This window comes from Pecten maximus, chromosome 17, assembly GCF_902652985.1.
Source record: "Pecten maximus chromosome 17, xPecMax1.1, whole genome shotgun sequence".
NCBI lineage: Eukaryota > Metazoa > Mollusca > Bivalvia > Pectinida > Pectinidae > Pecten > Pecten maximus.
Genome location: NC_047031.1, coordinates 15,508,108 through 15,523,078, shown reverse-complemented (window position 1 = coordinate 15,523,078; position 14,971 = coordinate 15,508,108). Strand labels below are relative to the sequence as shown.

The 14,971-nt window shown below is 35.8% G+C and overlaps 1 protein-coding gene across 1 annotated transcript; it reads right to left on the bottom strand.

Moving 5' to 3' along the window:
* Positions 1 to 5: 5 nt before the first annotated feature.
* Positions 6 to 13,665, bottom strand: LOC117315414. The gene is made up of 3 exons (XM_033869597.1): positions 12,678 to 13,665; positions 4,651 to 4,766; positions 6 to 4,196 (listed from the first exon to the last, which is right to left on the bottom strand). The coding sequence occupies exons 1-3, from the start codon at positions 13,120 to 13,122 to the stop codon at positions 4,104 to 4,106; spliced, it is 654 nt and encodes a 217-aa protein (XP_033725488.1). The 5' UTR covers positions 13,123 to 13,665; the 3' UTR covers positions 6 to 4,103.
* Positions 13,666 to 14,971: the final 1,306 nt, after the last annotated feature.

Sequence of the window (14,971 nt, the reverse complement as noted above, 5' to 3'; positions counted from 1 at the left end):
CCCCAAAAAACAATCCCAAGCAATCCCAATGAACCAGTCAAACCAGTATGGACGCAATAAATGTAAGCAGGCGTATAAAAAACATAAACTTTACACTGACTTTAATCACATTCTATAGCTATACATCAATAAATACATCTGAAATGAACCATTCAAATCGGCATGAATCCATTAAATGTAAGTTGGCATATACACATTCACTACATTCTATACATTAATAAAAATGTAATTATTTCTAAATACTTACTCAGGAAATATTGTGAGCATAACTATATACTAAACTAGAGACCTCAAAGCAAATGGGAGATCATTAATGAAATCTCTGCTCTGAATGTCATGCCATGCATTATCTTTAATAAGACGGACAGCGAAAGTAAACAGTATTGATCGATTTCTAATCTTCAATGATATGGATGTTTACGTCCAAGCCTAAGTGATGCGACATATTCTGTGGGCGATTTTGGTATTAGATTTCCGTTTTGATATGATTGAGATACTTTGTTTGTTTCTGTGATTATCCAATAAAAAAACGCATTAAGTATTGATTTAAACAAATCCAAACTGTAACATGTACATCTTACTGCATAGATGTTCTTTTTCATGGGGCTAATATTTTGTAGTTGTACCAGTCGGACCTTGTTCGTGAGTATTAAATGTCCCATGCCTTGTAAACATTATGCAGAAAACTTATGTGTATATTTGTTTGTATATATATATATATATATATATATTACAGGATATTTATTTTTGTGCTATATTTAAAGGCAGCGAAAAAAGCAAAATTAAATTAGCCGCGAACATTTCCAATTATACAATATCATACTGCAGAACGCTTATCAATCGCTCAACGTCATTGATATTTTATGATAATTTGACATTACACCGTACATTTATATAAAATATACATTTCTGATAATGGACATTGTAAAAATGATAACACTAATTACTCCTAATGTGAAAGTTGTCGTATAGTGAATTTCGATAATGAGACACAAAATCTATGACTTATTCCACGAGGTATATTTACATAGGTTATCGACAATAGTTAAAATATATATAAATGATTTGTCATGCATGCAATTTACCCAAAATACTAACATGTATATATACATATATACTATCAGTTTGTATTAAAATGTTCGATAATCACCGATCACCTAGCTCTAACCCTGTTTGCCCAAGGTCAAATGTTATCATGCTGTATGGCATGGTCTTATATTAAGTCGCGTCACCATAATACGACTTTTTGAGATAATTAAAGCGACATGTCGTGTAATTTGGATTTTACAAACCCGAATTTTTATCGAAATTAACTTAGGAATTCGGTACAAGATAGATTATTTCCACCGTTCTAGTTAAACTTTTCATCATTGTATCGATATAAAGAAAAGATCTCGACAAGTCGTTTTGGTAAAATTTGGTCACATTCGCGTTAGTGTAACTAAATAACACAACGATAATGATCTCAAAATTTCGTGTAACGGTCATGTCATACGACTTCACTTACCACAATGATTAAAATATGCCACCATAACGATGACCATCTCGTATGAAAGCAAGAAGAAAACACCGACGTATAAAGATGTGTCAAATATAGAATATTGATGAGGTCTATGGTGGCATATTGCTGCCATCGTGTTATTTTAGGTCGCGTTACGGTAACACGACTTGTCGAGATAATTATGTCGACAAGTCGTGTTATTAACGCGGCAAGTCGTGTTATTATGACGACCTGTCGCGATAATTTATCACGACCGGTCAAGTTGGGTTATCGCGGATCTCGACCTAAAATGTACTTTTGCCCAGATATGCCATCTACTTAACGTTGTCGAGATAAGTTATAACTGGACACCCAGCCGTTTCGGAACGTCTCGGGCTTTACACTGATATTATTACGCATAGCTGACAGGGAACAGTTGCTCTGACCTAAAGTACAAATGTAATGAACTTAAAATGTGTTGTTTTTTAATCCTGTAATATTCAAACAATAATGTAGACTTGTAATTATTCATTCAAACTAATAACTTATTTACCAAGTGCTATATTAGTCCCTACCATTACCAAACGGGATATGCACGAACTAAAGTCATTAAGATGTGTTTATGTATGAAATATTTGATCCCTCGACTTTGGTACCTCTTCCTATATTTCTATATATAGATGACAAAGGTCCTTGCCAAACCCCTGTGACAGTTACAAATGGTTTTGGCTAAAGCGGTCATACTCTAGGTCTGTTTACAATATAGCAATTAAACTTAATTACAAAACATGAAAAAATCCGTTTCCCCTGTGCATGGATATTTGTCTCCCATCCCCTCCACTTTGACACCCAAATTCACCTAATCCCGTTCATTAGTCCTCCCCGACACTCATAAAAATCGGACTTGGACAATATTAATGTCCCTCGTCCTTCTCGAACATCCGGTATATACACATGTACACATAGAAAATTATAAAATTGGAAATTGGAAACACTTTTGATCAGTAAAGCATGAGAACTTTAATATTGGTTTTGGAGATAATTATACACGTTTCCAAATGGTTTTGGTTATATCGTGTACTGGCCATAATTGAACAGACTATCATAAAAATATGTATGGCGTCATAGTAGACAACCAAGCTGTTATTCAGGAAGTCATATCTTGTTACCAAAACCATTGTTGTACAAAGCATCTGAAGATTGAAGAAAATAATTTCTGATTTTATTACATGTATACAATGTATATTGACCGTGGGTTTGAAATGTGCCAAAACCATGTGCTTTTTTATGTCTCTGAATTGTCCTAAAACCTAAAAATTCTTATTTGACACCCTACTGAAAATTACGTTCATGCAAAAATGACATTCAACTGCGATAGCCACCATTCTGCCGCTCGGATCCAATTGGTAGAGCGCAAGATTTGTAATCAGGCGCCCTGTGCTCGACCCGTCGATACAAATGGTTACTTAGGACTGTTACTACATGTATTTCACGACACTAGAAATGTGAAAATTCCACACAGCTTGCTAATATTTCATATTACATGGAAGTAATGTATTTCTTTATTATCTCACAGAAAGATGAACGGAAAGCACTACACTACATAATTATCTCGACAAGTCGTGTTACCGTAACGCGACCTAAATTAACACGATGGCAGAAATATGCCACCATAGAGGTCAATACAAGGTTTGTATCAACCTAAGAAAAAATATTAACTGTAGACGAAATCCAAGATCAACATTTTTTCTTTGGTCGATATAGTATATGGTTGCTTTACTATTTTTCTTGATTTTGTGGGAGATCGGTTCCTGAATGGGACGGATTTTATGATGCAAACTTTAAAATTGTACTACATTATGTTAAAATATGTTATGTATGAATCAGGAAATCCATTTCAAATTTATGACTTAATAGGTTAAAGAATGAGGTAATAATGTTATCTTAATCACGCTTATACATGTAGTTATTGACCAATGACTGGCCTTCCTTGTCACGTACATTAGGAGTAGATAAAAACCTGCCAAGTGTACTAAGTCATTCATGTGTTCAACGTTCTAGGAGTAAACATCAAACTCCGTGTGCTTATTTCTGGCTTCAATAGATGTACTGCCTGAAGGGTTTGATAGTTGTACTAGTCGCCTGCTTTGTCTTTGTCGAGTTCACATTGTCTGAAATGTTGTCAACATCCTCCTTGATACATTTAGATACCTTGGTTTGACAACTTCATCTGTCTTTCTATTCTTTAACGCTATGTCCTGGTAGGCGAAACGCTTGTTTCAAGCGTCGAGATACACTGAGTGCACTTGTGAGCTAGATGACACAAGATTTCTTAAACCATGCAATCCTAGTGTAAAGTGAGATGTGTTCGAAATTATTTCGATATGTTTCTATATCTTAATTGTTGTCAGCGAGTTGCTACAGATTGATCATTGTTGGGACTTAGTCACGTGACCCAGATGTTAACCCAAGATCCTTTATATGTCGGTGTGCTCTTTTTCTTTTCATGTAAATATATTTTCCCTAAACATTATCTAACTCATTTTAACATTAGTTTTTTTTCTCATCACCCATTTCTCTTTCATTGTCGATATTTCGCTGCATGAATAAGGGGCGATAACTGTCACTCGGACTGGTGGATTGGTGTCGTGGACAAGTCTGTATCATACAGTATGTAAACAATCCCGTCCTCCACCTTTACCTTGTAGATCTCTTGCTGAAAAAAAAAGTAACTTATGATAATTATCGATTAGTTTATACTTTCGTTTTACTACTTACACTAAAAGCGTTTATCGACTACATATGCCTGTATTTTGCCTCGTTCTGAATATTGAATATATAGGCCTGACAACATTTTTTCTTCTCCACATCAAGACGATGATAACTTTTAAGACTTCTATTTTTTATCTATGGATCATCTTCAATCTTTTTGTTGTTATAAACAAAATTTCTAACATCTGGTCAAAAGAAGGGAATATTTTTAATAATTTTTACTTTATTCCCCATTTTGGATTTCGCCTCAACCCACATATCAGTTTTAATGTTTTGAGAGATAGGCCACAGGAAATTTAATTTTCTGAGCAAAGCATTAAGATCGGCAATTACCAGGGGATATAAAACCTAAATTAATTAGTTTCAAATTTCATTAAAACAGAGTCCGGTATACAAACCTGCATTCCTAGATTATTTTTTCCAGTCTGAAGGTCAAACATGTAGGAATGCCAAGGACACATCACGTGAGCACGCCCGTTCAAATCTTCAATATCCCCTTCAAAGAGTGGGCCACCTATTTATCATACAAAAAGAATACTAAAAATGGTGGCGAATTTAACTTACCTCTAGAATAGTATTATTTGATCTATCCTCCAAGGAAAGATTGCATTCAAAATGATAAAAGCTGCTTTATGTTAGTATAACGACACACTGTCATCACACAAAGGCGACACATACTATAGCAATATACATATATGCTGACGGTATCTACCATATATCAAGATAAAAATTACGATGATGTCATAATATTATTATCAACGTGCGTTGATATATATTATAAAATTATGGACATTTTACTTGGTCATTATGCTGTGATATTAGGCAGAAGGAAATATATTGACTGAGGCAATAATGATACCGTAATTATAACTCGAGCTCTCTCAAACTATGGCAAATATGAATAATAAACATTTACATTGAATCTCTTCTAGGACAATACGACCAGGTGCTCCGGAAGAAAAGCGTCGTCTACTTCATCGACGGTAACTGTTATACATATCTAGGTCGAATTCGGGTTAAGAACCATTCTCAGAATGAGACAGTGGAACCACTCGATATTTCGCACAATGAAAGAGATTATTTTCAACTCCGATCATAATGTCGACCATCAGAGACACTACGGTATCACAACAACATTACAAACATGCAAAGTGCAATTTCTAAAAATGTTAAACATAGGCATATCATGATAAAATATAGATTAAAGTCAACAAACAAAGTGCCCCCTACCGGCCCTCGCTAAAATTTTAGAATTGTTCACCCCGTTGAGAGTGGGACAGGGGATTCGCATCACGAGGGGGGATTCTTAGGTTGCAAAACACGAGGCTTTCCGACTGTTTGAGAGCTTAAGTATATTACCCCGAGGGTTGTGATTCCCTTGTCCCACTTCCAATTGTGTGTATGATCATTTGTCTCTTACCTGTTTACCCTCTTATGTATTTAATATGAACGTTACATCAATGCAGGGAAATGTTTGATCCAAATCCCTTAAACAATGAAGACGCTAGAGCGCCGAGGTTTTCTTAAAATAGTAACGGTGACCTTGACATTGACCCAATAATTCTGCAACTCAAAGAATTCCTAGAAATATGGTACTTTATAATGGTTTATCATTGTGTGCATTTTGAGGAAAATTAATGACGAAATAAAGTCGCTAGATCGCTGACAACGGATTTGTTTGAAAATACTAACGGTGGTCTTGACCTTGCAAAAAAAACCCACTGTAACTCGTATTTGTTCGATATATTTTTGTTCTTTATCATTGTGTACATTTGAATCAAAATTCCTCAAGGAATGGAGCCGCTAGAGAGTTGACAATATTAGATGTTACTTCATACGTATGTAAAAGACGAATGAAGAGGAGACATCCCCCTCCCGTTCCCTTTTGTATAAAAATTTAGGAATCCAGAAAACGTCAAAATAGAAAGAAGGGCCACCATGATGGTCCTCGAAAAGACAAAAGCTGACACGTTATGATGAATGTTTTGATCTGTATCACGCCTGGCACCAGCCATTATATCTCTATTTCTACATATTGAGTACAAGATTGTCCTGAAGGAAAACGCCAGCGCTTAATATACGCCAACAACTAACGATCTAAGCTTTAATACAACATAAATATAAAACCCCGAGGTGTATCGACTATCCTCAGTTTAGGTACTTACACACCCGACAACTAAACCATTTTTACTTTTGAATGTGAAGTGTCGATCGTTTGGTCGATTAATTTCTATTTTGTCTTTTTTCATCGCGTCATTGTTTACAAATAGTACGTACACAGCTGTTTATCCTTTGTTCTATTTAAAGATTCTAAAAAACGTGTTGTATTTGCCCATTAAGGTTTTTATTGACACTATAAATACCTGGTTGTATTGGCGATACCTTATTTAAATTCTTGATGACGACGACGAAGAGACCTTAAGCCGCCGCGTCTGACGTCTTCGACAATCAGTATTATATTATAGACGTTTAATATATTCATACCAATCTTGTTTTTTTTCTAATGATTCCAAATTCAGTTGATCACCGTCAACTGTTACTCCTTACCATCAGATTGTTTCTGTTTTATGAAAGTTATTCGTCGCAATTTGGGTGAAACAGGACATCATTTACCTGTATCTACGTACAAAACCCACACAGGTAAAACCCATATAGGTAAATAACATTCAGCATAAACCCACACAGGTAAATAGCATACAGCATAAACCCACACAGGTAAATAGCATACAGAATAAACCCACACAGGTAAATAGCATACATCATAAACACACACAGGTAAATAGCATACAGCATAAACACACACAGGTAAATAGCATACAGGTAAAACCCAACACAAGTAAATAGCATACAGGTAAAACCCAACACAGGTAACAGCTTTTGAGATTGCTATAACTGTTTTTTGTTAGCCATACACATAATTGCATATAATCTCTGGCAAAGGACAGGGCTCGTGACCTTCCTCACAAAGACCAAAAGCGAGGCATTGTTAAGAGAGAAATAATTGGGAAATAAGTTGCTAAGAAATTGGAGAACAAAATAAAATCGCAAAATTAGGTCTAATCATGGCGTAGTGTCAGCAAAAATAATTATCTCGACCTACATGTAGGTCAGAGGTCACAAGCCACAAATAAAAAGAAGCACTCAAAACAGCAAACACAACTCCGGTAGCATTACATTGTATACAAACAGGTAATGTTCTCTGACAAAAGAACTGTTTGTGTATACTCTATTTTAGATATATATTACTTCTAAATATTCTTTTTCGGGTTGGAATGAATGGTTTATGTAAGGATCATACGTGACGTTTCGGTGTCTAATACGAAATGTTCAATGCTACAGCATAGTATTATATACTGCAGCATAGCCAAAAACGACATTGATCCTTTGTTTACACATGCTGCCCTGGTCATTGGTCTGATGACCGTAACAGTGTACATACCGTAATAGTCATTGGTCTGATGACGGTGACAGTGTACATACCGTACTGGTCATTGGTCTGATGACGGTGACAGTGTACATACCGTACTAGTCATTGGTCTGATGACGGTGACAGTGTACATACCGTACTAGTCATTGGTCTGATGACGGTGACAGTGTACATACCGTACTAGTCATTGGTCTGATGACGGTGACAATGTACATACCGTACTAGTCATTGGTCTGATGACGGTGACAGTGTACATACCGTACTAGTCATTGGTCTGATGACGGTGACAGTGTACATACCGTACTGGTCATTGGTCTGATGACGGTGACAGTGTACATACCGTACTAGTCATTGGTCTGATGACGTTGACAATGTACATACCGTACTAGTCATTGGTCTGATGACGGTGACAGTGTACATACCGTACTAGTCATTGTTCTGATGACGATGACAGTGTACATACCGTACTAGTCATTGGTCTGATGACGGTGACAATGTACATACCGTACTAGTCATTGGTCTGATGACGGTGACAGTGTACATACCGTACTGGTCATTGGTCTGATGAAGGTGACAGTGTACATACCGTACTTGTCATCGAAACATCACGTATAAACACTTATTGGCTGTGTTACGGAAATCCTAACATAACAACTTCTACAAATGCTGACATGATGCATTACAGTTATTTATACATTATAATGTAATATAAATGAAACATTTTTAACGACATTTCGTCAGTCCACATAGAGAAAGCCCTACAGAATGTCTAATGATTATTTCTTCAATTGATAATATCACTAAACAAGGACGTAAAATAGCTTGATCAAGCGAGAGCATCAATATAAAACAGGATGAATGTGTTCAAAAAATATCAACTCTTATGGTGTACAAATTAATTAAGGGGCATCTAAACAGCAAATCCAGTAAAAACATTGATATTTTACAGGCCTATAAATCCCTATTATGGTGCAATGTCAAAGAAATAACATGATGCACTTTTAGTATGTATCATGGCAAACCCTGGGTCTTGCTGTTGACATGTAATGTGTTAAGCTATTTGTAAATTTCAACAAAACGTAAGAAAAATGCATGTTTCAGGGGGACATAATTAACTCATTTGTATCTCATATATTACACAAACTTGCCCTGTCGTTTTGTCTAAAGAACAAAATAGGAGCATTGATTTGACCAGCTTTGACGTTATTATATGTATAAACGCTGTTTTTGTTTTGACCTTGACATGCAAATGGCGGTCGTGAATGATATCACAAACATATCGCATATAAGGAGATATTTTAAACACCAAAAATGCTCTAATTAGACAATATGAAGAATTCCTGAAGTGGCAAGAAGACTGCTTTTAGGAAAAAATTTTCAACCGTTGAGTTTGGGGTAAAATATGTCTACTTCTGTAAAAGGCCGCAAACTCACCAGTTTAACAATTTGACTTTAAAAGGTCCTTATTACTATGATCAGATGTCTTAAAAGTACGATATGGGATCATTTTTATTAACTGAAATGACTCCCTTTAAGCCATATTTGTGTAATATTATTCACAGCCGCCATTTGCATTTCAAGGTCAAAACAAAATAAGTGTTTATACGTACATACAGTAAAATCCGGTCAAACAAATGCTCCTACCCTGTGCTATAGACACTTGTGAACATAACAGCTTGGCTATTTTTCAGGTTTGGTCATTTGTGTGACTTAGAATTATTCCACGCTACATCTTACCACCAAGTTACTCTTTAGAAGAAACTGATATCATCTACAGCAAATTATTGGTGATTGTAAGAAGCTACATGTCCAAACAAACATTTTGGTATATTACATGACTATTTTTGTGCAAATCTTTATATATGTATTCGTGTTTGAAATTCAACATTATTCTGCTATATAGATGACCCTTAAAGGCAGGTTTCATAAGCTGTCACACCTGCCTAGCAGGGCTAATCGAGATTGCTTTGACGAAGTAATACAGGCGGCAGTCATTAAGATGTCCATGCACATTGAATTATGTGTAATTGGTACCGCATCAGGTGACATTTCCACTATGGTTTGTCACATACACGCGTGCACTTGCCAAACAAATACTGCCGAGTAGATGATTATTTGTCGTTTAATTGGACAGCATGGTCAATTCTAGAGCCGAACACACTGACCAATAGTTGACCCCACCCGCATGGATATAAATAGATGTGTGATGACCGCATGCTACAGGTACACCTGGTCATACCTTGGTGTATATCGATGTGTTTCTTATACCACGCCTATAGACAAAGGCTAATTACAATAGGCAGGTGTCCCTGGACGTAAACAATAGGTATCACCTGGCGGCCAATGTATGATGGAAACGTGTTAAAACCTAACAAGGTGATCATATCAGTGGAGCAAAGTATATAAAAATATGTAATTAGTCTACGTAAGTATGATATTGGTACAGGAATAAGCCTTATTTAGTAGAATGTTAGTACAGGAAATGGTCTCATTTGGTAGGACGTTAGTACAGAAATTGGTCTAATTTGGTAGAATGTTAGTACCGGAAATAGTCTAATTTGGTAGGATGTTAGTACCGGAAATAGTCTAATTTGGTAGGATGCTTGTACCGGAAATAGTCTAATTTGGTAGAATGTTAGTACCGGAAATAGTCTAATTTGGTAGGATGTTAGTACCGGAAATAGTCTAATTTGGTAGGATGCTTGTACCGGAAATAGTCTAATTTGGTAGGACGTTAGTACCGGAAATAGTCTACTTTGGTAGGACGTTAGTACGGGAATTAGTCTAATTTGGTAGGATGTTAGTACCGGAAATAGTCTAATTTGGTAGGATGTTAGTACCGGAAATAGTCTAATTTGGTAGGATGTTAGTACCGGAAATAGTCTAATTTGGTAGGATGTTAGTACGGGAATTAGTCTAATTTAATAGGATATAAGTACAGGAATTAGTCTAATTTGGTAGGATGTTAGTACATGAATTAGTCTGATTTAGTAGGATGTTAGGTATTAAGAGGTTGTTAACACAGAAGATGTTAATACAGGAGTTAGTCTTAATAAGTAAGGTGTTGGTAACGTAATTAAATAATCTGATTTTGGCCAATTCCGAATGGAATAGTAATTATAACATAACCAGCTTATCTTCAGAATACGGATAATTAATCAATATTATTACAAAGTTGTAATAGAAAATAGTATATTGCACGAGGAGTTAATGACCCTGTTTTTTGTTTATCACTGGTACAATCTGATGGTTTGTCCCTGTCCAGCTGACAAAGATAAAGGTGTAAAAGGGTAGGACATTCTAGATCTCAGTCAAATGAGTCTATGTTTAACAGGGCTTTTCCTTGCTGCCATGTACAATAGGAATCCAAAAAATACCCTGAAATACAGACAAAATGGGAGACATCGAAAAAAGGAAGACCCATATAGTGTTGTATTCGGGGCGACAGGGTAATTCAGTGTTTTCCTTAAAAAGAAAGCACAGAAGAAATGAAGAAATATCCCTATACTGCTTGGGCGTTTACTTTGGACTTTATACCGGAAGTGATAATTACGCCATCTTTAAAAAAATTAGGAAAAGTCTGCTTATGTGAACAAAACAAAAATTAACGGTCAAATATGAATAAAGGCAATATAAACACGAGAGCTCTAAAAATATGAAGAGATGAATATACGATATTTATGAAGAGTTCAATCGTCTTGTGCTTCAATAGAGTCGGCATTAAGGTAATGCAGAGTTCTAACAATGGAAACAGGAGTTAGATAAATAAAGCCTCGAGGCACTGTAACTAACATCAATTGTACAAAACTTTATATCATAAATGGGAAGATAAAATTGGTCACATGGAAATTTTTTTTTGAGATATTAACCTGAAGTTTCTATTTTCAATAATGCATGACGTCATAATCACTGTGACTGTCAAGACAAATAATAATATAAAAAAAACTTTTGCGATAAAACCCCTATCTAATATAAAATCAAGGACTTTTGATTCGGTCAATGTTGAGTTATACTGACATGGTAGAATCTAGCGTATTGACCTCGATCTTCGCCCTCAGTTATTATTTGATTCTACTAGGTTAATATAACACAATATTGACCTCACCAAGGGTCCATAACTGATAAATATACTGTTATGGCAATATAAAACGTGATCGTTGACTACAGGAGTCTATATGTATCTGGAAACCCTATGCTTGTATACTAGCATTAAAAATCTGTCACGCAAGTCGTTTCTTAGACGAGTCCTAGAGGGATGAAACAGCTGTATGATGCAGCATAATTCATCTGAGCTTTATACAATCTATAACCCTAAACTGATTTCGAATGGTGCAAATATCATCTGTATTTTCGTACAATCCTGTATCTACATCAAACGTCTATCAAACAAACCGATTGGGGATACGGTAGAACCTACCCTGGTAAATCATTTAATGGATCTGATGATGCTCTGAAGAACTAAAATGTCCATTGCAAATAATCAATACTCGTTTTGTGGTAAAAGAGCGCTACATTGTTAATTACTCAGCCTTAAATAAACAAAACATCTGGATTATACATACCATATACACAGCCACGCACACACACATATATCAACATACATTGATATATACAATTATTGATCAGGTGAGCAATTAAGGATATGTCCGAAAATAATTTTAATTTATATTTTATCCTAATAAAGGATTATTAAATCCTTCAGGATAAAATGTACAGGTATATTTGAAAAAAAGTAAAATACTGTTTTGGAAAGAAATCTATGGGTATTCTCATTTAAACCTGCATTGTCACCTTTGAATTTAACTTTAGCGTTAGATACAGAGGAGTAAATCAGTAATTTAATATCTTTATACATTACGTCTTTGATTTCTAGAAAGAGACTCGAAAGAAACAACAGCAGCAACAACAACAATAACGACGACAACAAATAACAACATCGACGACGGCGACAACAATAACAAAACAACAACACCGGGAACATCTGGTCCACCATCTTACCCATATGTCCACACCAAGCATCCATAGCGTAGAATGCCCCTCGGTTATAAAAAAGTCCCAGGTCCTTTCGTCCTCCAACGCTGGAGTATAAACGTTGACAATGAAACCGTACCAAGTCCGTGAGGAACCCAACCTTTCGCCATGCTCTCTCGCCAGGGGTGGAAGAGGCGTTATCTTCCGAAGGTAACGTTTCCGGTACTGATAAATGAACACCTTGGAGATCCTCATACTGTATAGATGAACCGCTATATGTTTGCCGTCGCTGCGGGACAGGATGACCGACATGAATGATATTTTCTGTGTCCGAATTTCGGGAATAAGTCGCTCCGGATGGCTCCGTGATTCTGCGAGATCTCTGTGGTTCTGTTATCTGCCGAACCACGGGAGGATCATTCACATCGCGTATACCAACTGGCTCCGTGATATGTATAGGCGAGTCAGTCATGTTGTTGATTTTTCTCTTTACGCAGTCGATAAAAATATACTTTTAAATTTACTTAAGGTAGAATAAGAAGTAATAAAGACAGCTATATAAAGGCTGCAATATTTCTAGACGAAATACATGTTTCCATCTTAGTTGTGGTCCATATTTGTTGCAAACTTCTCCGATTGAAAATTTAGAATGCTAGTAACTGAAATTAATGTACCTGATATTATCCAACAATCCAAATTTTCACAAGTAGGTGTTATATCTCACAACAGTAGGTCTAGCAGTGAATTCGCTACAAACAGTTCTTCTAACACATCCCAGCCTTATAATAGACTCAATAATTAGCACTCCATTTCTATCAGATTAAAATCGCCTCGCACGGTTTTATTTGCAGTAATAGAACATCCTCGGGAATGTAGAATAAATGACAAACATCGAAGCCTTCTCCAGTTTTTCCCAGTTTACGGTGTTAAAATCCACTTCAAGTTTTCTTCATATTCACTCAAATAATGATGAATCCTTATCCGTGTGATTTTCGTCTGGCTAGCTATATTAATATGTAACAATGGAAAATACAACAATGAAAAACTAATATAATATGACATACCTTGTAGACACAAAGCATATTGTACTCTCATGGACACGACTAAATCTAATTTTAGAGTGCCAAAACATTTTTTTAAATGTAATGATATTGATAAACCACAATATTACATTTATAGCGTTAAAACCACACTAAATGAGAATCGGAAAAAAAAGAATACTTAAATGATATAACAACAAGTGATTCTGGCTTAACATCGAAAAACGAGGGAAACCACCAACAAAAAAAAATGATTGACATTTCCACAGTTTATAAAGTCTAGGAGAAAAAGACCACGTGTTCTGAATCCAATTTCTGCTTCATCATGGAAATCTAATCATTGGTTTCACCTGAAGCCACCTGCGCTCATATTCTTCATTTTTAAAGGACATGAAACTCGTCATATGTTTTTATATGAAATTAATATACGTGTTCAGTAACGCCAGTATCATATCTCACTGGTATTAGATCTTCCATATTCTAAGCTAGTATGCCATAATGACAGATTAGCGTTGTTTAGAGGGATTGTTAAAGCAAGTGAAGACTAATTACCTCCATCTCATTACACGTTACTCTGACAACAAAATAATATGTTAATTAATTCAGAGAACAGTGAAAATCTTATCTAATTAATTGATTAACACAACAAAGTAATACGGGGGATGATTGATACGTTGTGAGCCTCGAATTAAAGGAGGTACTCAAGGTTGTTCTTTTTAAGTCCTACTATTCTCTGACTATAGGACCGTGTACCAAAGGACTTTTGTCATTTGGTTATTTTATATCGTTGAGGTGGCACAAGTGAACAAGACAAGCGACTTTTGCAAAATGGACAAAATCGTTAAAAGATAATGATCCAATATTTTCATAAAAAGGTTTACACTTATCCATAATGATATGGTAACATCACCAGGGAAAGATGCCTCTTCATATGCTACATTAAAAAGGTGGGTGGCGGGATTTAAGCATGGCCGACGGAACCTTAAGGAATACCACCGTCTTGGAAGGCCTGTCAATGTTGCAAACCCAGAAATGGTCAATAAAATTCATAAAATTGTTATGAGTGACAGACGAGTCACAGAAAGATATATAGCCAGTGGAGTTGGCATTTCTCAGGAAAGAGTACATTCTATTCTGACCGAGAATCTTGTAATGATAAAGCTTTCGGTCCGATGGGTACCAATATTTCTAACAGTTTATCAGAAGCACACCAGGCGAACATTATCACGTGCTAATCTTAACCTTTTTAAGGAAAATCCTGCCAACTTTCTTCACTATTTG